Below are 24,814 nucleotides of genomic sequence, written 5' to 3'. Positions count from 1 at the left end.
GGCTAGCCTTGTATATTGTGGTTTTATGTAGGCACCAGTAGACAGATGAGTAATAAGATTATAATTTGTGTTTGAGATCCTGCATGAACATATTATAGTATCATTATTCAAATTAAGGGGATATTAAATCCCACATTGTTTTAAAACCGAATAAGAAACTCAAAGATTGGAATTAGAGAGTTTCATGCCGAATATGTAGGCACCAGTATCGGCGAATTACTAGCGTGAGCTAATGCAAGTAGTCCTAGTCAGATCAGATTTAAATAACTTAATGGTTGCACCTGGTTGACAACTCATATAGCAAAATATATAAGTTATTTTTGCTATACCCCTTGGTATCTTTTGGTCTAGATACTCACTGATGAAGCCTTAAAAAAGGCTGAAACCGGTCTGGGTAGTAGTGACCTCCCACCATAATGTAATAAGAGCATACATGTCCTTGGAAATGTGTTTTTACATTATGGAAAATACCTAAGAATAGCGATCTGAACTTCCCCCACCTTTGCAACGAGTTGCCCGAGATTGTACTACGTACTAGGACTACTTGCATTAGCTCACTCTAGTAATTCGCCGATACTTTATAGTTTACTATAGATGGCAATGAAACTCTCTGATTCCAATCTTTGAGTTTCTTATTTGGTTTTAAAACAATGTGGGATTTAATATCCTCTTAATTTAAATAATGTTTATATCGCCGAAATGAAGCCTATTGGCTCTTTATATTTAAATGTTATAGTATAAAAATTAATTTGAAAGTAACTTGTATTATCTATTATCAGTATTACTCAAGTTTTTTCACCTTTTGTTAAGCTTGTTTCATATATTAACACAAATAATTTTATTTTAGGATCACCTATTATAGTGTCACTACCTCATTTTTATCAAGGGAATCCATCCCTGCGTGATGCAGTTGGCCTCACTGCAGATGAAAATCTTCACAAGTCATTTGCTGATATTGAGCCAGTAAGATCATATTTCTTTTCAATGCATAAATCATTTTATTTAAAATTATTAATTTTTTTTTCAGTTTAAGTTAATCTCTATTAGGTATTAATGCAGTAAGTGAAAGTAGTAACATGGATATGTCATGTTACTACTTCACTTAGCTTTTAATTGTAAAGATGACAACTGCCTGCAGACTACAACTAGGATAGTATTTCTCTTTATCTAATAGAAACTAACAAAATAGATTATAATGCCATATAGCAAACCCTTTATTTACACAGTATTATAATTGTACAGTTTCAGCTTTGCATGGTCGAAAAAGTGCTACAAAATTTTTGCACAGTTTCACAATAACAAAAAAAGTGTATTGTATTAAAAAGCCATGCAGGTTCCCTGTACCCATTATTAGCATACAGCTATTAGGTATGTCACTCCAGTATCATTCATCTGTTACTGTACACTGTGGTACGTTTGTCAGATATATATGTGAAATTTTATGATGCAATAATTAAGCTGTTTCAATTCATTGTGAAGTTAAATAATAATTATTATTATTACATGACACCTCCAAGGAGTCCAAAGACTCATCAAGGGAGGGCACCCACTCCACACCTCTCTGCCTCCACCACTCAATCCGCTAACTACAGTGTACCTCATTATCTACACCAGTGCCATCTACTGACCACAACGACCACTAGTATTTTCCCAATCACAAACATCCATACCGGGATTCGGACCTGCAGCCTTTTGGCTGGAGAGTGGATATGCTTACCACTCTGCCAACCAGGCTGGCAATAAATAACATATTATTATAACTATTACAGCATATAACTGGTCCACTAGCTAATGTGAGTACTACTGTATTATTTATTAACATAAATTGTTTGACAATTATATAAAGGTACAATGTTACAATAATGTATACTGTATAGTGATGTTTGTTTGAACATCGCTATACAGTGGTGTAGCTAGAGCTTTTGCTGCCCCTCTCAATACACACCAAAAATACTACAAAAAGTCAAAATGACATATAGGGAAATAAATTAAAATGCTATGTTTATTTTTGAAGTAAAACTTTAATTTCAACATTCTAAAATGTTAGATTTTTTTGATTTTCTGTTAGCAAAATCATCAATGACATTGGTGAAGTCTATTTCATAGTAATGTAGGTAATTCTTAATCAATTTTATTTAGACAAACTCCTCTCACAACTAGCAACACTTACAGCAATTGTGAGGAAAATTCTCAGCAATATTACAATATTTCGAACTGAGTTCTCGAGACTGTATTTTAGAATTAACTGTAAAAGTTCAAAAAGGTTCAAAGTGCTGTCCGGGGCGGACAGCCCCCCCCCCTCTAGCTACGCCACTGCGTATATATTGTACTCTATCTTTGTGTACTTTTTAATTATACTTCTAATTATAATAATATATGATTCAGAGAAGGTGGAGGGTGGTGATAAAAAAAAAAAAAAAAAAAAATGTATAGACAACTTGGATCAGGGGAACAAAGGAAGGGTAATTATTATGGGTGATCTTAATTATAATGGCATAGATCGGAATGAAGAGATAGCATTCAGGAAAAAGGAAAATAAATCTCTCCAATTCTTGAGATAACTATCTGAGGCGGTAGATAAAAGAGGCAATGTGAGGATTGAGAGTTTTAGATCTGATCATTTCATCAGAGGATATAATTGTGAGTGACCACCTGGGCTGTGGTTTGCCATGTGCAGACTTCTGTGAGGAAAGGATATATTATTATTACCACCACAAGACCTTATGGAGTCAAAGACTCATCTGGGAGGTCCTTTTATCTCACACACACAGCTCATCATACCATGCCTTGTACACATTCAAACTCCTTGTAGACACCACACTCGCAGGTAAGGCATTCCGATCATTTACAACTCTGCATGAAAAAACCTGCCTCTTACTCGCCTACTCACACCCACTATTTTCTGTAGAACTTCTCCAGCATTGATCTTATAAAACCTCTTACCAACTATCATACCACCAGACTCTGCAAATTACACCTTCTCAATCTTTCCTCATACTCGACATTCCAGAGGTCAGAAACTACCTCGTCAGTCGCCTTTGGACCCTTTCCAACATCCTTCTGAAAACCAGGTAACCAAATCTGGGCACAATAGTCCATGTGTGGCCTAATCAAAGCCTTATACAACAGAACAAGAATCTCCTTACTTCTACATGTCAATTTCCTCCGCATCATTCCCAGAAGCCTTTGTGTTGTCTTCACAATTTTGGCTATGTGTTCCCTAAATTTCAGATCCTTATCACCCCTATATCTCTTATTTCTTCCACCTCCAACAATATATCCTCACCAAGCATGAATTCTGCATCCCATCTTTGTTTTCGAAATTTTATAACCTTACATTTTGCAACATTGAACTCACATCTCCATTTCCATGCCCAATCACTCAATTTATTCAAGTCTTCTTGTAAGGCCACAACATCTTCACTACTCTTCATAGTTCATGCCAACTTTGCATCAATCTGCAAACAACTGAATATCTCCATCCAAATCTTCACCTATATCGTTAATATACAAGTTAAACAGTAATGGCCCCAAAACCAGATCCCCTGAGGCACTCCACTAGTGACTTTCCTTTTCCTGGATATCGCTCCCCCCATACACAACTTGTTGATACCTATCAGATAGCCAGTCTCCAATCCAATGTACTAATCTAATACCCAACCCCATCTGCTCTAGTTTGACTATCAATTTATCATGAGGTACTCTATCTAAAGCCTTTGCGAAATCCAAGTATATTACTGTGTATCCTTCTCCTCTGTCCAAGGAAGCAGTCACTTTATTGTAATAAGTAGATTACTAAAACATGACCTCCCTTTAGCAAATACATGCTGTCCATCAAAGATAATACCATTGTTGTCAACCCAATTCTGGATCCTAGTTCTCACAAGCTTCTCCAACAACTTGACCACAACACCTGATATATAGATAGGCCTATAGTTTGATGCTTGAGTTCGCTCACCTCCTTTATGAAGTGGCACAATCTTGCCCTCCTTAGAGACTTGACCGAGTGCAAGACTTGTATTAAAAAATATGTCAAGACAGGTGTCAACTCCCTGGCACATTCCTTCAGAATATGTGGTGATATGTTATTAAGTCCCACAGCCTTATTAACATCTAGTTTACTCAACTCCTCATACACCTCTTGCTCACAGTCAGTCTCTCCTCCCCATCAGCTACTGCTCTCAATCTCTCCATGAAGTCACATTTCAACAAGATTGAAAGACCTTTATGAATTGCTCATTTAGTATCTCCTTCACACATTCTGCAACAGCTGTCTTTATACCATTTTCTCCAATGTCAATGTCATCCTTCCATAATCATTCTCTCTCTTTTGTTGGCTACATATCAAAAGAACTCCTTAGGGTTCTTTTTGGCTTCATTAGCTAACTGCTATTCATACCTCTCTTTAGCTACCCTCACCAACCAAATCACCCTCCTTGCCTGGTCTTTATTCCATGTAGACCTCATGGAATTGGTTATTTCCTCTTCTCTTATGCTGCCTCCATAATGCCCTCTTTCTCTGTATCACATACTTAATCTCTTTATTCATCCATCTCACACCTACCTTATTTAACCTTCTCACCCTTGGAATACATCCAACCAAGTATTTGATTCCATTCATGTCTATCTCACCCTATACTGCCTCAAAACCACTGGCACTATTTCCCTCTTATATCTTTACTTTATATGAAAATAACTCTTTCTCTATCATCAGTAGCACTCCCTCTCCCTTTTTACTCCTATCTTCACGAAACACATCATACCCTTCCATCTCTATTCTGTGAGTATGTCGTCCTCTTCCAACCATGTCTCACTTATTCCAACAATCTTTGGATGAACAGACGCAATTAATGCAACCATTTCATCTGCCTTGTTTCTTATACTTCTAGCATTTGTATATAAACACAACAGCTCATTTCTGGATCTACAGCTAGTTCCACTGATACCACTCACTCAATGTGATCTCTCCATGCTCGACTGGGGCCATTTCCCTTTCTGCTTATTCATTTTAAAACCCTTTTCAATTCTAACTATTTTCTCTTGATCCCAGGTCATCCCATTTCTTTCCTGTCTACACGTGCTCTCACCTCCTCTCGGAGCATCCACCTTTCTCACGCTGTGTACCCCTATCCATCCTGAGCCTCCCCGTTTCCCTGCTCCTCTTGCACACCAATTATTCTCATTTTCTATACTCATACCACTCACTTCCTCATTCATAACCACCTCTTCAATCTCTCTTGTCTTACTCTCCTGCTCTTCCACATCACGTCCCACTTGATCTGATTCATTCTCTCTCACTCTACTCACTTCTCTCCCTTCCAGCAGCAGTCTCTCCAAGTGACTCATGCTATAACCACTCAAATGCAGTCCATCGCTCTCATACAATTCACTTCTTCCTTCAAACTCATTCTACACATTAACAAACTGTACTCCTGTCTCCTCACACATTTCATCCAGCATATAACTGGAGGAAGTAGGGGAGACAAGAGATCTGGGGTTGATGATTGATAGAAACCTGAAATTTAGGGGACATATTGCAAAGGTGGTTAAGGTAACACAGAGGATTGCTGCAATTATGAGAAGGACACTGACCATGCAGAGATAAAAGGGTTATCATTCCATTGTATAAGTCTCTGATCAGACCACACTTAGACTTTTGTTCTCAGATTTGGTCCCTGGGATTTGAAGGGGATAAATTAACTGTGGAAAGGGTACAGAGACAGATGACAAAGATCAAAGCATTGCCTGATGGAGTGGTGAGAGCGAGAACAGTCAATGACTTTAAGGAGTGGTACGATAGACTTTGTATTTCTTGGGGGGGGGGGGGGGGGGGACCTCTGCTCGATGAGTCTTGACAGACTTTATGTTCTTAGGAAGGCCGTCCCACGATGAGTCTTTTGACTCCATGGAGGCCTGAATAATAATAATCCTTGCTCTCTGCCTCATCTCACCACAGTCATACCTAGGCAACATGTTGACTACCCTTCCTGTCACACTATTCTCTTTTATCCTTCTAAGCAGCCTCCTGATATCCATTCTGACTTGCTCTTTGTCCTCTCTCAAATCATTCGTGCCGATTAAAACCATGAACTCCTTTGTTTGCTCCCTCCTCATATCCAGTGCCTCAATCACTCTACTGATTTTACCATCTGGAAAACATACCTTGTGCATCCTATCATCCAGCACACTTTTAATAATGGAGTTGCCATATAATGCCACTTGCTCATCTTTCGTTAACTCTTTCGTGCCATCATGATTAGTTTTAATAGTTTTTACCCAAATATTTCTTAATTTCCTTCCGCATCCATTTCATCTCTTTCCTCATCTAATCTAATTCAACTTCCAAATCTCGCAAGTATTCTCCATCATTCAATCTTTCTAATTTTCTAACTCTCGAGACCCTCTTCTCAGTTTCACTCTCATTCATCCTTCTGTGCTTCCATACATTCAGTCCAACATGCATCCAACTTTCGCTATCATTCATTCTTTCGATTTTTTCCACTTTCAATTCCTCCATCACGTGTTTCCAGTTTCATTCGTTTTCTCAATTCCGTATCCTTCTGCCACTCTCGCCTCACTTTCGTCATTTTTAACATCCATTACGGTTTTTAAATCGCCCTCTTTCTTTTTTAATGATTTTTTAACATTCTTTTGCCTCTCTTTCGCACCATCCTTCTGTTTCGAACGTGCACTCATTTTCCTCACGACATTCTCGCTACTAACACTTTCTGTCATCAATTTCATATGAAGGTGGTGATTATGACAAGCTTAGGAGACAGCTTGGAGATATAGCATGGATGAGGAGTTGAGTGGTAAGGAAGTAGACTGTGGTTAGCCATACGCAGACTTCTGTGAGGAAAGAATATATGTGGACATAGAAGGTGGTGATTATGACAAGCTTAGGAGACAGCTTGGAGATATAGCATGGATGAGGAGTTGAGTGGTAAGGAAATAAATACTGCTTGGGAAATGACAAAGAAATACATAACAGCATGGATGTGTGAACGTATTCAAAAGTCAAAAGGCTGAATAAGGTAGGTGTAAAATGAATGGAGGAATGAGGGGCTTAAGCATGAACGCTGGAAGAAGGCACTTTGTGGAGGCAGTATAAGATGAATAATGGTAATAATCAGTTACATGAAGAGTGTAAAGAACAAGCCACGAGAATGACTCAGTAAGTTAGTTTGCCAATTTCTGCACGTACTGCAACAAAAGTGCAGTATGAAGAGAAATTGACAAATCAGCTAAATCAAAACCCTAGATAGTTTCTTAGATATGTGGCAGGTAGAAGGAAGAATGATGGTAAGATAATGGATGAAAATGGTAGAATGGTAACTACTTCAGAAGACATTGTTGCATATTCAGTGATCAGTTTATAAGGGTGTTTCATCCTCATCAGGATGGAATCATGACGAACTTAAGTGTAGATGACATAGGAGAGGATGACTTAATTGTGAGCGAAGAGGAGGTATTTGAGGAAATAAATAACCTTGATATCAATCCTGTTGCCAAATCCTATTGCCTTGATAAGGCAATAGGATTTGGTGACATATTAACATGCATCTTAAGGGAATATTCCAGGGAATTGGCAGTAGCATTGCCATGCTTGTTTAATAAGTCTTATAACAGTACAGTTTCCAAAGAGTGGAAACTGTACTGTTATAAGAAACAATTTTACCTTCTTCAAAAGAAGGTAAAATTGTTCCACTGCATAAAAGTGGTGATAAGACTGTGGCTACAAATTATAGGCCATTCTGTATATTTGGAGTTGTGGTGAAGGTGCTAGAGATGTGAGAAATAGGATACAGAAATGGGGTTGATAACAACAGTATTCTCCATGGTTATCAGCGTGGGTTTGTTAAAGGGAGATCATATTTTTACTAACTTATCTACTATTAACAAGGTAACAAATACCTTAAACAGCAGAGATGCATATACTGTGGTGGACTAGAATTTTGTAAAAGCTTTTGTTAGACTGTCACACAACAAGCTGTTAAATAAGTTGAAACGGATGGAACTGGATAACAGACTTCTGAGTTGGATTAATGAGTGGCTCTCAGATAACTATCATAAAGGTGTATATGAGGGTGCACCCAAAAGAGGAAAGACAGTAGTGATGTGCTGCAGGGGTTTGTATTGGGACCATTGTTGTTCATTTTGTATATTAATGATATTGGTGTGGGTTTAACTGGTATGCAACTGTTTGCGAATGTTGCAAAACTGGGGAGAGAAGTTGAAGAGTCAAGCTGATGTTGTGTTATGGACATACAGGAGGACTTGAATAGATTTTAATAATGAGCAAGTAACAGGAACTCACTTCAATGCTGCAAAGTGTAAGGTTTTGAAATCTGGTAAGCAACAATAAGGATACAAAATATACACTTGATGGAGAAACTTCAAAATTAGGTAGAGGAGATTAGAGATCTGGAAGTGGTGGTGGATAAGGTCCTGAAATTCAGGATCGACATTGTACAAGTTGTGAAGATGTCACATTGCTTAATGGCAATGATGTGGAGGACCCTCACATACAGAAACAAAGAGGTTACAATGCCATTATATAAGGCCTTCATTGGGCCTCATATAATGGCATATGGATTAGTGTACACAGATTTTGGTTGCTGGGTTTTCATGGTGACAACGATATGTTAGAAAGGGTCCAGAGAAGATTTACAATGGTGGTTAGTGGTTTTTGTAATGTGGAGTACGAGGACAGATTGAGAGAATGTAAAGTGCAAAGTCTTGTGAATAGGAGGAGGAGGGTATGATTGAGACATATAAGCTAGTCGAGTTATCAGGTTGACATCGAGCAAAAGCGGTTGACATAGCTGGAAACTGTATAAGGAGAGCATGAGCAGCGGAGTAGGTTCTTTTGCATGGAGAGTGAGTGGAATGCATTACCTTGGTGTGTTGTGAATGTAGACACATTAAATCAGTTTAAAGCATGGTTGAATGAGCATTGTGTGCAATAGTGAGTACCTCCCACGATGAGGTACACACTATCTGATTCTGCCCCATGGAGGTCGGATCTTAATTATAATAATTATTATATTTTGTTTATATAAGTGTTTGTTTTATAGTGCATCTTATTATCCTTACATTTTTGTTGTGTATCAATAAAAAGAAAGTGCTAAATCAGGGGGCCAGAACCTTGTTGAACCAAAGAGCCATCCCACCAAAAAAATTAATTGAAACTAAGTTTTAGGAGCCACAACTTCAATTTGATTTTTCCTGGTGACTCAAAGTTGCAGTTAGTTCAAACTTAGGTAAATTTGTTTCTAATTCAGTACTTCCAGATATCAAATGCCACTTTTATGTTTGCATATAAATTTTTTTGTATGCAAACATAAAAGTGGAAAAAAAACAACAACATAAAAATAAAAGAAAAAAAACAATATTAAGTTTGATTAAGTTTTTAATCACAAAATATGTTTAAGTAAGTATAATATTGCAAAAAAGTCAGAATTTGTATTGCAAAAAGAATTGGCCCGAACAAAAATACAATATTACGTATTTTAATAGATATTTGATTGTTTTAATTTAAAACTCGCTAATGAGACTTTTGATTTTGCATATTCTCAGCCAATTTACTTAAATCTGGATTGTGTGTCGTGCACTTTAATAGTAACTCGGCTTTCAAACTTTCATCAGTCAATTTGTTCCTATACTTATTTTTAATGTAATTCATTGAAGGGAAAAATTGTTCGCAATTGTACGTTGAACCGAAAAGAGTCACAACCCCAAAAGTTGCCTTGCATTTCAATAATTAGTTGGGAAAGAATTCCAACATTTAAATATAATTTCCTGTGGTGTTTCTTCATAGTGTTAAATGATGAATGAAGGGAATTATAATATAATAGTGTTTCATTCGGGATTTAACATAGTCTGCCATTCCCTGAGTCAAATTTGCTGTTTATAGAATATACACTTACTGATGTATATTCTATAATTATAAAATAATTGTATGTTCTAATAGTTGTTAGTTATTTATCCTGTACTAATTCTTTGTAGAGTATGTTTGTGTGTGTGTGTGTATATCCTATGTGAACTGTGCACGGAAACTTGGAACTTAGTCCGTTTATGTAAACCATTGCCAAGGACATAGCCAGTATAACAGAAATTAAGTGTGGTATGAAATTACAAAGTTATCCACCAGTGCACATTTTGGCACTAGTTACTATGCCGAGCTAATGAAGATCCATGAAGCGGATTTTGGCACGAAAAAAGGGAGGAGAGATGGGCTGTGGAAGAAGTGAAGAAATGAGGCACAAAGGAGATAACCGGGGTTGAAAAGACAAGGGAGCTCTATGTTTTTTCTCTTACTCTTTCGCAGGCTCTTGTGCGTATCCTGATTCTAATTCCCTCATCTTGTAATTGTGAAAGACGAGAGGCACGACAGAGATTGCCGAGGAAACCTGAAGGATAGACAATTTTAGAGCGAAGCAAGCATGAATTCCTCAGCCAACAAAAGCGTTAGGGTGAATCTGGATCCTATCGAACTAAAGTGACCTAAGAGAGAAAGCAATTGAGAATCAAGTAAGTGTTTTCCAGAACACGTGATAATAGGCAAAGTATATCAACCAGCCTGGGAAGGAAATCCTTTCTGCCTTTTGTGAATGTAATTACAATAAAGGAAAAGTGTATTGCCTTAATGACAGTTCAAGTTTGAATGTGTGATATCTTGAAGCTTGTTCCAAGAGAACACGATATGTTAGAAACTGACTACTAAGATTTACTGTGATAGATTGACAGGACTTTAGAATTCCTTGGTGTATATTTAGCGATATGTGCTTTGTATATCCTGAGTGGCTAAGCAGAGTTGACGGTTGAAGTATAGCTGGCCTGGTTGGCCGAGTGGGTAGCGTATCCGCTCTCCAGCCCAAAGGCTGCTGGTTCGAATCCTGCCGCAGGCATAGATGTTTGTGATTGTTTGTGGAAATACCAGTGGTGGTTGGCGGTAGATGGCATTGGTGTACTTGTAGTCAGTTGGTGATTGAATTGTGGAGATGAAATTGTGGTGTAGGTGATGAGTCCCTCGATGAGTCCTTCGACTCCCTGAAAGTGTCAAATAATAACAATAATAATAATATTGAATAGATAACCTTTGTCTAAAAGTTGTGCTTAGAAGCTTATAACTCTAAGAAGGGTAGAAATCTATATGTTAAGAATTTAGCCGGACTGCGTATACTCTACTGTGAAGTTACTATTGTCTTAATAAGAACTTCTTTATTTCATGATCATTTCAAGTATATTTAGTTCTTCTTTGATTAATGTAAATTACGTGTGTTGAGGCTTAAGTGCTGTGAAGAATTCATGTTAGAGGTTTAATGGAATATTAACAGCACTGAGAAAGGATTAAAACTAATTTTAATACTTCTAATATTTCGTCTCCATCACAGAGACATCTTCGGGGATTACAAAAACTTTTTGTAACAACACATACAAAGTGAAATTAAAGTCCTATCTAGGTGGTGTGCCCTCTATGGGCATTTGCAGGTGGCCTGGGATGTAAAGAGGGATCTCTGATAATTAAAGTTTCCTAAATTTTGGGAAGTTTAATGCAACCATATTTGTTTAAATTAGGTTGATTCCTGAGTGCAGATGCAGATTCAAAGAATAGTCTTTCTTTTTTGAATTTACTATGGTGGAGCATGGTAGTTTTTTCCAAAGAGATCCTGTGGGATGTATCCAAAACATGGTCTTGCAAGGCTAGATTGACCATAATTGTGTTTGCAGATGTAAGAACTGTGTTCTTCTAACCGGATGGATGCTTACCTGCCTGTTTGTCCAAAGTAGGCAAGTTTACAGGAACAAGGTACTCTATATACACCAGGAACTGATAGAACTGATAGAGGCGGGAGCTGGTCTTTAGTGGAGCGGATAAGGATAGCAAGTTTACAGTGGGGTTTAAAAGCTGTATTGAGGTTGTACTTTTTTAATGATCTGGCTATTTTTTCTGAAGTACCACGGATGTAAGGAATGGTGATGGCATTTCTGAAGTCCTTCAGAAGAGATGGATGGGGAAGGACTTGATTATTTTTTTAATTTTATAGTCATTATAGCCATTGGAAAGGAAGGTGTTGTGTATGTGTTTGAGTTCAGTTGAAAGGGCAGTTTTACTGGAACAAAGATTGTGGGACCTATGGTCAGAGTTTTAATAATGCCATATTGTTGGGAGGGGTGGTGGTGGGAGAGTTTGTGACTGTATCTGCCTGTATGAGTAGGTTTTCTATATACAGAGAAAGAAAGGTTACCATTAGGAAGGCGTGTTACTAAGGTGTCTAGGAAGGTTAAACTATTGTTATTTTCCTTTTCAATCGTAAACTGGATTCTTGGATGCAGACTATTGAGGTGACTGAGGAAGGAATCTAATGTGCCTGGGCCATGAGGCCAAATAGAGAACACATCATCTACATATCTTAGCCAGATAAAGGTTTTAAAGGGGAAGAGTTAATGGCTCGCTTTTCAAAATTTTCCATGTAATAATTGGCAAGAGGGGGTGAGAGGGGGGGGTGACCCATGGCAGTTCCCTCTATCTGTTTGTAGATTTTGTTCTTCCAAGAGAAATAACCAGAGTTGACTGGAAAAAAAAAAAAAAAACCACCATGCTCTACAATAGCAAATTCACAAAAGAAAGATTGTTTTTAGAATTTGTGGCAGCACTCAGAAATCAATGGAATTTAAATAAATTTATTTAAATATTAATTTAAATAAATAAAACTTCCCAAAATTTGGGAAACATTAATTATCACACTTTACATCCTAGACCACCTACAAATGCTCACAGACAGTGATTTTCAACATTTTTCATAATATGGCACACCTAGACTAATTATTAAAATTCTGTGGCACACTAAAAATATATTCTTTTAATTTTTTTGAAGTTCTGACAAAAAATAGGCATAATTTTGATTGATTTACACACACAAGATATTAATAATATTAATTACTTATCATTTTTGCTCCAAAAAAATTTAAGCTATATTTTTGACATTTTGAGTAAGAAAATCAATAGTCAAAATTATTTTTAAAAATTTTTATTGATTTTTTTCAAATGAATTTATAATATCCATGTTAAAGGAATACTATTGAATAAAAAAAAAAAAAAAAAAAAAAAAAAAAGAACTCTTATCCAGTTACCTTAAAAATAAGAGAATTAAATGAAGTTATTTGTGAACACACTTATCAAAAGATTAAAGCTAATTAACACACAATTTTAAACCAATTCGCCAACTGTAAGTTTTGTAAAATATAAATAAGGGAGCTTCAGGTGTGGATGGAAGACCAGACACTAATAACTAAATGTGCAAATTACAACGTTATTTCTTTCAATTAATTTGTTTTCACAAATCTCGTGGCACACCTGAAGACCTCTTGTGGTACACTGGTTGAAAATCGCTGCTATAGAGGATGTTACAATTTATTTTTAATGCCTGAAGATGTCTTAGTGACTGAGATGAAATATTGGAGGCATTAAAATTAGTTTTAATCTTTTTCTAGTGATGTAAATATTCCATTAAACCTCCAACACATACCCATTAAGCCTTAACACACGGATCATAGTTTAATAGATTCAAAGAAACAACTTTGCTCTTAGCAGTAAAATCATTAGTGATTATAAGGCTATAGAGAAAATAGTTCAAGGTAGTGTATATATCTCACAGTAGATCTCAAGAGTTCTGAAAAAAACTTGCTAGTTTAAGCATGAGGTATGCTTGAATGCAACATAGTATTTTCACTAGTGTTTTAGAATTAAATATTACTGAAAGTTTATTTTTCACTTGGTTAGACTATAATAAATTTATTTAATCCTTTATCCAAGTGTGAGCAAACAAAGTTTGCGCCTGAAAGTATCTTCAGGACTGGTGTAAGGTAGTACAACACCGGGCAACTCGTTGCAAAGGTGGAGCAAGCTAACATCACTCCTATCTCAGTATCTTAATGCATAACATTAGTGGCCCTTCCCTTAATGTTATGCATTAAGGAAAGGGCCACTACCCAGACTAGTTTAGACTTTTATTGAGGTCTCTTCAGTGGGAGCCAGGCCCAAGTGGAGATACCGGGCAGAAGCATTAGCAAGGTCATCTCTACCTATAGGAGTTGCCAAACGATGTGCCACCTTTTTATTAAATTACTCTGGATTTAGAGAAAGATGTTGAAAGTTTATTTTTCACTTGTTAGTGAAAAACTCCTATAAGTAGAGATGACCTTGCTAATGCTTCTGCCTGGTATCTCCACTTGGGCCTGGCTCCCACTGAAGAGACCTCAATAAAGGTCGAAACTAGTCTGGGTAGTGGCCCTTCCCTTAATGCATAACATTATACATATCCGCAATGAGATGTGTTTTGCATTATGGGAGATACTGAGATAGGAGTGATGTTAGCTTGCTCCACCTTTGCAACGAGTTGCCCGGTGTTGTTACTACCTTACCCCAGTCCTGAAGATACTTTCAGGTGCAAACTTTGTTTGTTCACACTTGGATAAAGGATTAAACTAAATTTATTATAGTCTAACTAAGTGAAAAATAAACTTTCAACATCTTTTTCTAAATCCAGAGTAATTTAATAAAAAGGTGGCACACCGTTTGGCAACTCCTATAGGTAGAGATGACCTTGCTAATGCTTCTGCCTGGTATTCCACTTGGGCCTGGCTCCCACTGAAGAGACCTCAGTAAAGGTCGAAACTAGTCTGGGTAGTGGCCCTTCCCTTAATGCATAACATTATACATATCTGCAGAGAGATACTGAGATAGGAGTGATGTTAGCTTGCTCCAACTTTTGCAACGAGTTGCCTGGTGTTGTTACTACCTTTATACCAGTCCTGAAGATACTTTCAGGCGCAAACTTTGTTTGCTCACACTTGGATAAAGGATTAAACTAAATTTATTAAATATTACTGAATTATTAGTCATTAGAAACTGCAATATAGTGATTCATGAGTTATCGAATGATTGGAATCGTTCAGCCTTTTTGACCGAATAGCAAGTACTCTATCTCCTCAGCCAACCAGGTTGTGAGGGATTAGGGTACTCGTTTTGTTTGCTTCATACTAATAAAATTCCAAGCTGGTGCAGGAAATGAAATTTTAAATGTTAATGAATATATTTTTGATTAAACAGGAATATCATCACTTATTTTAATATTATAATGATTTTATTAGTTATATTAGTTGAAAATAAAATGCTAGCTGCTGCTGTAAATGTTTTTAAAGAAATAATTTTCAAATTGCCATTATTTTTAATTCTTTTTTTTTTCTTTATTCAGATGACTGGAACTGTACTAAGAGCTGCTCGTATGCTCCAAATAAATATACGTTTGAAAAAGTATATAGATATCCCGTAAGTGAACATTTCTTATGTACATTAATTGTACAATGCAGAATTTTTTTTTATATGTATTCATACAGTGAGGAAAAAATTTGTTTATGTTATTCATAAATATCTATAGAGAAATGTAGTGGAAATCAATATAGATGTAAATTTTCAGATAATGTAATTGTTATTCAACTGCAATATACAAGAGGGTAAAGTCATAAAGGGAAGTTCAGCTGCATGCAACTTCTTAAATTCATTGAGCTAGTTGAATGGATAGATAAAAAGTAAAGGAAAGGTAAATATGTCCTGATATTGAATGAATTTAACAAATTGCATGACAACTGAACTTTGCATTATGAAATTCCCACCCTCTCCCACAAACTCTAGACTTCCTTCTCTTTCTTTTTCCTTCGTATATATGTCATAACATATTAATGACAAAATCACATGTGCTAATTTAAATGTCTTTATTTGTAAAATTTTTATAATTATGGCCATTGTCTTAACCTGCCTCAAGAAGAAATTACCAGTATTTGTATTTCACATGTTAAAGGAATTTCAGAAAAATAGCAAGACCATGTCAACAGATTAACTTAAAAGTCTCTTATCATCCAATCCAGTTTTTAACTTAATAGCTTTCTTATCTCCCCTAAAGATGAATATTCTCCTCTTCCTTATCCTGGAGTTTACAGAATCCCCTGCTATAGCAGCTTATGTTATTATGGATAGACTGGTCATTCTGCACAAATTCATTCTTGAAGAACATCAAGAATACATTTCACTTAAAGAACCCTTTAAATCCAGTTTAGCAAGTCACGCACAGTACTGTTGACAGGGTGTAGCATAGAGGCAGCCTGCTTCACAGTGCGGCTTAATAAGGGCGTTCATTCAGCCATATTGTGGTAGGTGCTATGCTAACAATTCCTGTTAGCATAGCAAGTGTGGAAAGAAGTTTTTCCAAGCTTAAACTGATTAAAAATTATTTGCAAACAGCAATGACCCAAGAAAGATTGGTTGGTCTAGCAACTATATTGATAGAGGCAGACATAGATTATAATTTAAATTTAGAAGATATTTAATTGTTTGTAATAAAGCCACAGCTTCTGCTCTAATTCCGTTCTTACCAACTTTGCATCATCTGCAAATATCCCCATTCAAACCTTCTCTGATATCATTAACATACAGAATAAATAGCAATGGCCCTAAAACAGACCTTTGAACCACACCACTAGTGACTTGCCTCATATATTGTTCTTCCATACACAACTTGCCAGTACCTATCAGACAGCCAATCTCCAATCCACTGCAGTAATCTAAGATCTAATACCTGTTCTAGTTTAACTATCAACTTATTATGTGGCAATCTATCCAAAACCTTTGTGAAATCTAAGCATACTGCTGTGTTTCCATCTTCCTTGCACCTGTCATCTTATCATACATAATAGATATAGTAACCAAAGTTTTGAGTTCTGTCACCTTCCTTATGAAGCAGTGTAGAGTCTTGCCTTCCTTTCATCCCTTTGTAACTTGTCTGAATGGATTCTTATTAAACTAGTATGTAAAGGCAGATGTTAACTCTCTGTCACATTCCTTCAACATACATGATGATATATCAAGTCCCACAACCTTATTAACATTAAGTACTCTAGAACTCTACGCTGCATTCACAAAGATGAAATGCCTTTATTAACCCCCAACAGTTATCCTTTTACCATTTTCTTCGACTCAGGTCATCCTTCCATAATCATTCTATTTTCAGCTTGCTACATAATGAAAGAATCCCAGGATTTTTTTGCAGGTTCGTTAGCTAACCACTGCTCATACTGCATTTTCTTTATCCTTACTGAGTCATTCAACATAAGATGAATGGTAATAATCAGTTCCATGAAGAGTACAGAGAACAGGCAAGGAGGTGATTATTACCAATCATCTAATGTTGAATATGACTTTGCATTATGTTGTCTCCATAATGCCTTCCTCTGTATTGCATGCTTAATCTCTACATTCATCCATTTTGTCCTCCTTTTCTTTTAATGTTACATGGTTACAAAGTAGAGATGCAAGAGGGAAATAGTGCCAGTGCTTTTGAGGCAGTATAGCATGAAATAAAAGTGAATAGAATGAAATACTTAGTTGGATGTTGTTATAGACCTAGAAGTAGACGGTAGTGACTACGAAATGTATAATCAAAAAAAAGGGTGATCATTATGAGCGATGTTAATTATGGCAATATAGACCGAGATGATGAGATAGCAACTAGGAAGTAAAGAAAATCAGTTTCTTGAGTTTTTGAGGGACAACTACTTCAGACAGTATGTATCAGAGGACACACGAGGATTTGAGGGTTTTGGATTTGATCAGAGGATGTAATTATAAATGGGATATCAAATCACCCTCCAGTTGGTGAGAGTGACTATGAAGTGATTACCTGGGTGGTTGCCAGCAGTGTGATGCCATCTGTGAGAAAAGGGTATATGTGGAACTACAAGGCTGGTGAATATGAGAAGCTCAGGAGATGGCTGGGAGCTGTAGAATGGAATGAGGAGGTCAATTTGCAAAATGTAAGATTTTAAAATTTGGGAAACAAAGGTGGAATGTAGAATTTACGCTTGGTGGGGATATATTATTGGAGGTGGAGGAAATAAGAGCTCTTGGAGTGATAGTGGATAAAGATCTGAAATTTAGGGAACACATTGCCAAAATTGTAAGGATAACACAAAGAATTCTGGGAATGAGGTGGAAGACACTGACTTGTAGAAGTAAGGAAATTCTTGTTCCATTGTATAAGGCTTTGATTAGGCCACTTAGACTACTGTGCATAGATTTGGTCACCCTGGTTTTCAAAAGGAAGAAGAGATGTTGGAAAGTTTGAGAAAGTGCAATTTACAGAATCTTGGGAATAGGAGGAAGGGGGGGGTGATATGATAGACCTACAAGATTAGTAAGGGGCTGTTATAGGATCAATGTTGGAGAAGTTTTATAGAAAACAGTGGGAGATTAGGGGAGAACCAGAGGTCATCCCTCAAAGCTGTATAAGGAAGGTGTGAGCAGGGGAGTGAGAAGCAGGTTTTCTGCATGCAGAGTTGTGAATGATTGGAATGCCTTACATGTGAGAGTGTGGTGTCTGCAGAGAATTTGAGTGTGTTTAAGGCACAGTACGATGAGCTGGGTGTATGACAAAATGACCTCCTAGATAAGTCTTTGACTCCATCAGGTCTTGGAATAATAATAATCCACATTCATTTCAGTAAATTAGGTAGACTACAACCATATTAGGAATATTTATTCCTAATACAGTTGTAGTATCCATAATTTACTGAAATGAATCGCACCTATTTTAACTGTCTGACTCTTGGAATACATTTAGATTTTGCTTCTAGTAGATAGTTCTTGAATAGCACCTGAGTAGTATTGATCTCCTTTCAACTCTACTCCTCATTCCATGCTACAGCTACATTTACTCATTAGCGTGTTCTTCAACATCCAAGTAATCTTTGAGCTATTCTGCCACTGTTACTTTTGAACAATTATGCATGTTTGACTCAGACTTTTTCATTAAAACTGAATGTTTCTCCAACATGTGTTTCAATGTCTGTGTGGCTGACAGCATCTTCAAGAAGATATTTAACATAAACAAAAAACTTTTCTCAGGAGGAAACTTAACTGTTTCCTCCTGAGAAACTCCAGATATAACATGGAATGAATTAGATGGAAAGACCAATGCTGCATAGCCAATAGTCAAGAACTATTTAACATCAGCTGTGTCTGAATATATTCCAAAGGGCAGGTGTAAATAAAGTTGGTGTGAAATGGATGATTAAAGATTGAGCATGCTGTTTGGAAGAAAGGCTTTATGTAGGGCTTAAAGGCCTGATGATGATAATGCTATATTATTCTTAAAAATACCAATATATCAGTTTTAAACATGCAGTACATTTTTCTCTAAATTTAAATGAAAAGTTAACATAATTTGATTTTTTTTTCATTGGAATAAATTTTTGTGAACATTTCAATACAGATTCCAAGATGGTTAATTGACATTAGATTAATGCATTTCATTAATTGAATTTATAACTTCTTATTTGCCAGCTCTTATAAATTGCATATTTATACAAACTCATATTTTTAGACAGTTGGGAAATGTTGCAGACACCATATTTCCTCTACTTTGGCTAAGAGAGGTGAGTAGGTTACTAATTAATAATTAAAATTGCCATTAATTATTTAGAACAGTTATTATTATTTCAGTAATTATGTGGACTCATTACAGAATTTCTTCACTACTCAAAAAAATTCATAATTATGTAGTTATGATAGTTACAAAGCCAGTTAGCATGTTACCTAGGTATTAAGAGTAGTGAATTGAGGAATGCAGAGATGGACATGACTAAGCTGTACGAGGTAAAAGGCCTGCACATTGATTTCCAGGTATGGAGTGAATTTGAAGAGAAACACAAATAGTTAAGATAGACAGGCTCAGTTTGAATGAGTTTGGTGTAGGATATCTGGAGCAGTTGTTATGGAAGGCATTTTAGTATCTGCTGCATGCATCTTCTATAAATATTTCTGTGGCAAATGCTCATCAGAATTAGTATCAATAATTCTCAAATAATGTGTGCAGCTACCACCTAACACCTACAAAACAAGTTTCTCCTTCTCTTTCATTCCTGCTGCTCCACTGTGGAGCAACCTCTTCTCTTACTTGTTTCTCAAGGAGTACGATGCACAGACCTTGAAATCTAATGTGAGCAAGTTCCTCCTTACTCAAACTTCTTTCCATACACAGTACTAATGTACTACTACTAAAGTGTATGGATCTAATTTTTGTTGGATTCCATGGAATAGAAATGGAGGAATAAACAGAATCTTCTTGTGGGAATTTGAGATGGGATGCAAAAGGTTGAATATCCTCAGAATAATATTAGTCATATCTGGGAGGTATGGAATTGTAGGGAATGAAGTGGTACCAGAATAATGACACAAATATGGCTGCTTATGGATCTAGACATAAGCTATTATTTATGTATGGTAATGTAAACATCATTAGAACTCTCACTGAAATATATAGGAAATCAACTGAGTGGTCACTGTATCAGAAATACCTCCCCGTTTAGGAAAATACTATTCCTGAAGACGATGAGTCATGTAGCTGCAGTTTGCTATATAAATCAGACATTAGTTAGTTCTGGTTTTTTTTTTGTGTGTGTGTGTGATGCTTCAGGATGGGTAAAAGGTGTGACTTTGAGCATGGTATGATTGTTGGTGTCAGTATCTCACAAATGTCTACTCTTCTGGGCTTTTCACACACACAGCAGTGTGTCCAGTGTACCAGGAGTGGAGTAACAAGACAAATTCAAGCCAATGGCAGTTCTGTGGATGGAAATAGCTTATTAATACATGATAGAGAAGAATGGTAGATTGTGAAACATGACTGCAGGAAACCAGTTAAATCTTAGCTCATTGCAACAATGGTGGTCAGAGCATCATCTTCAGGTACACAAGTTGTTGCATGCTGTCACAGATGGGATATAAGAGATGATGACCATTTAAGGTCCCAATGCTGTCACCTAAGGCCACTGGATACATGATCACCAACACTAGACAGCTGATGACTGGAAAAATGTCATATGGTCTGAAAAGTCCCAATTTATATATACTGTATCACATCCAGCTGGCAGAACCAGAATATGGCAGCAAAAACATGAGGCCATGTACCCTTCCTGCCCAGTAGCAAAGCCTCGGGCTGGTGGCTGAGTGTAATGGTGTGAGAAATGTTAGAATTTGGCACCCATTAGTTTCCTGATATCATTTGAACACTGCCTGACTGCCACAGCCTATCTTAACATCATTGCTGATCATGTTCACCCATTCATGGCTGCAGTTTACCCATTGTCAAATGGATATTTCCAGCAAGACAATGCATCATACAACAAAGTGCATAGCATGTTTAAGTGGTTTGAGGAACACGAGAGTGTTTCCTTTACTTCAGTGTCTACCTCATTCCCCAGACCTCAACCTAATAGTGCATTTCTGGATGAGGTGGAACAAGCAGTTCGCAGCAGCAATGGCAACATGGACAAACATCACAGAGGACCATTTTAGACACTTAGTTAAATCAATGTCACATAGAATAAGGCAAAAGGGGGTCCCACTTGTAATTAAATGATGATCCTAATAAAGTTCAGTGTATACATATATACTAGGGGGGGGGGGGGCGCTGGTACCTATGCTGCCCAATCCCTCCGTGTTCCGGACTGGTAGGCCAGTTCTTCTTGAATTCTGATGACTCGACACTCAGAGTAGACCCTGAGTGTTGAATCTTCAAAAAGGGGGGGATCTACCCCCAGTGCCTACGATGCCCCCCCCCCCAAGTTTCAGACTGGTAGGCCGGTTCTCGTTGAAATTCTGATGACTCGAATTTTGAAAACTCGAAAGGGGGTTCTGGCACCTACATTCCCAACCCCCTGAGTTCCGGACTGGTAGGCCGGTTCTCCTTGAATTCTGATGACTCTAATTTTGAAGACTCGACACTCAGGGTAGCCCCTGAGTTTCAAAACATTTCAAATAACTTGACAAAAACGTTACAAAAAAAAAAGCTTATCATTTTATATTATAGAGTGTATATATATATATATATATATATATATATATATATATATATATATATATTGCACTACCTTTAGACTTTAACTACGTTCAGGCACAAACTTAACTGTTTGCTTACTTGGGATTAGGAGTAAAATAACCAAGTTTATAAAATTACTTGGTAATCCTAATATACATTACTCAAGTTAAAAAAACTTATATGGCAAAGTTCTGCTGCAAAAGAAACCTCATTGGAACAGTGATTGTAGCTCTATTGGTTAGGATTTTTATGGTATCATATTGTTGGGAGAGGGGGGGGGGAATATGCTATGTAAGAGGTAATTACTATTAGGAAGATGCATAATTAAGGTGTCTAGGATAGCTAGACTATTCTTAGTTTCCTTTTCCATTTAAATTGAATTCTTGCATGTTGTCTGTTGATGTGTTTGAGCTATGTGGCCAAATGCCAAATGGAGAACAGCCTTGGTTGTAAACTGGGATCTCTGAGAACTAAGCTTTCCCATTATTTTGAGAAGTTTAATGCATCCCTACTTATTCAGATTAGACTGGTTTTTATGAGCAACTGCAGATTCTTTTAAAAAAAAAGGCACATTTTTAAACTTAAACTTGTTGCAATGGAGCATAGCATCACTGTGTGTGGGTTTCGGTAAACAGTAAAAAAGAGGTCACCAAAATTGGATTCTTTGATATTGACTATTGAAGTGAAAGAACAGAGTAATATGTCTTGGCCGTGAGGCCATATGAAGAACACATCATAACCAGATAGAACTCTTAAGAGAGGATGAGTCAAGGTATGCTTTTCAAATCTTCCCTGAAAAAATCGGCAGGGGGTTAAAGAGAAGGGGACCCACAGTGGTACCCTTTGTAAATTTTGTTCTTCTGAGAGAAATATTCAGACTGGATGGCAAAGGAAAAGAGATCTGTGATCTCAGGAAGAAAAGCATTTTTTAAAAGTATCATGTAAGGAAGTACTGATAAAAAGTGAGGCAACATCAAAGCTGAACAATATATCCAAAATTATTTACAATTTTTGATAGGAATTTTTTAAAATGGGTCAAGTGAGAGAAAATTAAAATATAATTGTAATTAAAATATAATTCAGATATATTGATCAGCTTTGATATCACCTCACTGTTTACCAATATTCCCTTGAATAACACCTTAACACTCTTAAAATGTTTTTTTAACACTCCTGATATTACACATCTCTTTTCCTATACCATCCATTCTGACTATTTCTCTTCATGGAACAAAATTTACAGATAGAGGTTCCTCCTTTTAACTTCACCTAAAAATTTTTGAAAAACATGCTCTTGACTCAACCGCTTTAAAGACTTCTATCTAGTTAATATATATGTAGATAATGTGTTCTTTTGGCTCTTCATATATTTAGTAATAATAATACTTTGTTTGAAAGCAGCCTCTTTGCTAGAATGGATTGGAAGATCAATTCTTTATTCTCCTCTAACACATATTCTGTCTTAATAAGCACCACTAGTGTTTCCTCTTTTAGCAAAAGTTCTAAAGGAACAGGCAGTAATGTGATTTTCACAACTTTCACATTTCTAGAAAGGTTTTGGACACTGATTGGTCATGTATTCAATCTCTAGACAGCTAAAGCAGTTGCCACACAAGTGATTTTATGAATCTGAACAGAGGCACTGTCTCTACACTCCGGGATAGTTCACCTTAACTCAAGTTGTACCGATGTTGACCAGATTTGGTATTGGCGCATCTTCATGTCCATTGTGAAGGTGACTTCACCAGAAAATCAGTTGGGATCTTCACTTGAGATACCCTTCCTTATGCTACTGATTTTATCTCATTTTGAGGTCTGGATTCCATCACTGCCTTCTATATATTTCATAGGAAATCTTCTTTTTTTTTTTTACTGTTCTAAGCTGGCTTTTTATAGGAATTATTGTACTACTTTGGAATAGAAAATGCGTAATAGTTTATCCATGGTTTTCACATCTTTAACTACAACTAAATCTTTCATATATAGAAGAGGGAACTTTTAAAACCTTAGTCATTTGCTTCATCTGGAGTTGTTAGCTCCATGCTCAATCCTCAGCATGAAGGACCAGGGTGACCCTCTTCATCTGACTCATCCCTTTTGATCTGTTGACTTGGGGGGGGGGGCATTTATGCTTTTTACTTATTATAGACATTTATAACCATGATAGAGTAGATTGTTACTGTCGTGTTCTGGTAAAAACTGTTATTTCTTTATTTTTAAACAAGCAAACTACTCTTTTGTACTGAATATAATTCTTATACTACATTTATGTATAGTTTTATATATATTAAAGATTATAAATACAAGCTTAAAACATTTTTTGGTAGTAATTGTTTGCTTGTAATTACTTGTGAGCATTAAAAACAATATTCAATTTGCAGACCGCTGAGATTACTCCTGAATTAAGCAAAGCATTCATAGCCAAAGTACAGACTCCTATTAAAGTGGGAAAAGCTGTTCTCGTAACTACCATAGTTATTGGATGCATTTTAATTTTTATCACAATTTGTGTAATATTATATTTCACTGCCAAGGTAAGTGCCTTATATCATTAGTTAAAGATATATTGGAGTTTTTAAATAAATTTTATATAATTTTTGTTACATGTATAAGCTGTGAAAGTTATTTTAATATAGTTCATCCAATGTTACATGGCCAACATTATTAGTTAAAGATGTTGATTTTATGCTTGTTAAGATAAGTTAGTTTATTTTTTATTTTTCTCTTACTCAGGATTATCAAATCCTGATCAGAAATAGGACTATGTAATCTTAATCAGAATCACACATAAGATTGTAAGTGTGCAGACAGAAAAACAGGCAAGTAAAGATCAGGATGTGAAACTATTATTCTTAGATGTATTAGATAAAGCAAATAGA

General features: G+C 36.4%; 1 protein-coding gene across 2 annotated transcripts in view; it reads left to right on the top strand.

Annotated features, from left to right (window-relative positions):
- Positions 1-24,814, top strand: part of LOC150104728 (lysosome membrane protein 2-like) — a 360,554-nt gene that overhangs the window by 319,479 nt on the left and 16,261 nt on the right. For both annotated transcript variants that reach the window (XM_090395908.1, XM_090395909.1), the window contains exons 9-12: positions 848-963; positions 15,261-15,334; positions 19,440-19,491; positions 24,317-24,469. In XM_090395908.1, coding sequence (XP_090252034.1) covers positions 848-963; positions 15,261-15,334; positions 19,440-19,491; positions 24,317-24,469 — 395 coding nt within the window. The remainder of the gene's footprint in view (positions 1-847; positions 964-15,260; positions 15,335-19,439; positions 19,492-24,316; positions 24,470-24,814) is intronic.

This window comes from Typopeltis vanoorti, chromosome 7 (assembly GCF_054136105.1).
Source record: "Typopeltis vanoorti isolate ZY-2024b chromosome 7, IOZ_Tvanoo_1.0, whole genome shotgun sequence".
NCBI lineage: Eukaryota > Metazoa > Arthropoda > Arachnida > Uropygi > Thelyphonidae > Typopeltis > Typopeltis vanoorti.
The sequence above is the reverse complement of the archived record's forward strand: the minus strand, read 5'-3'. Positions and strand labels throughout refer to the sequence as shown.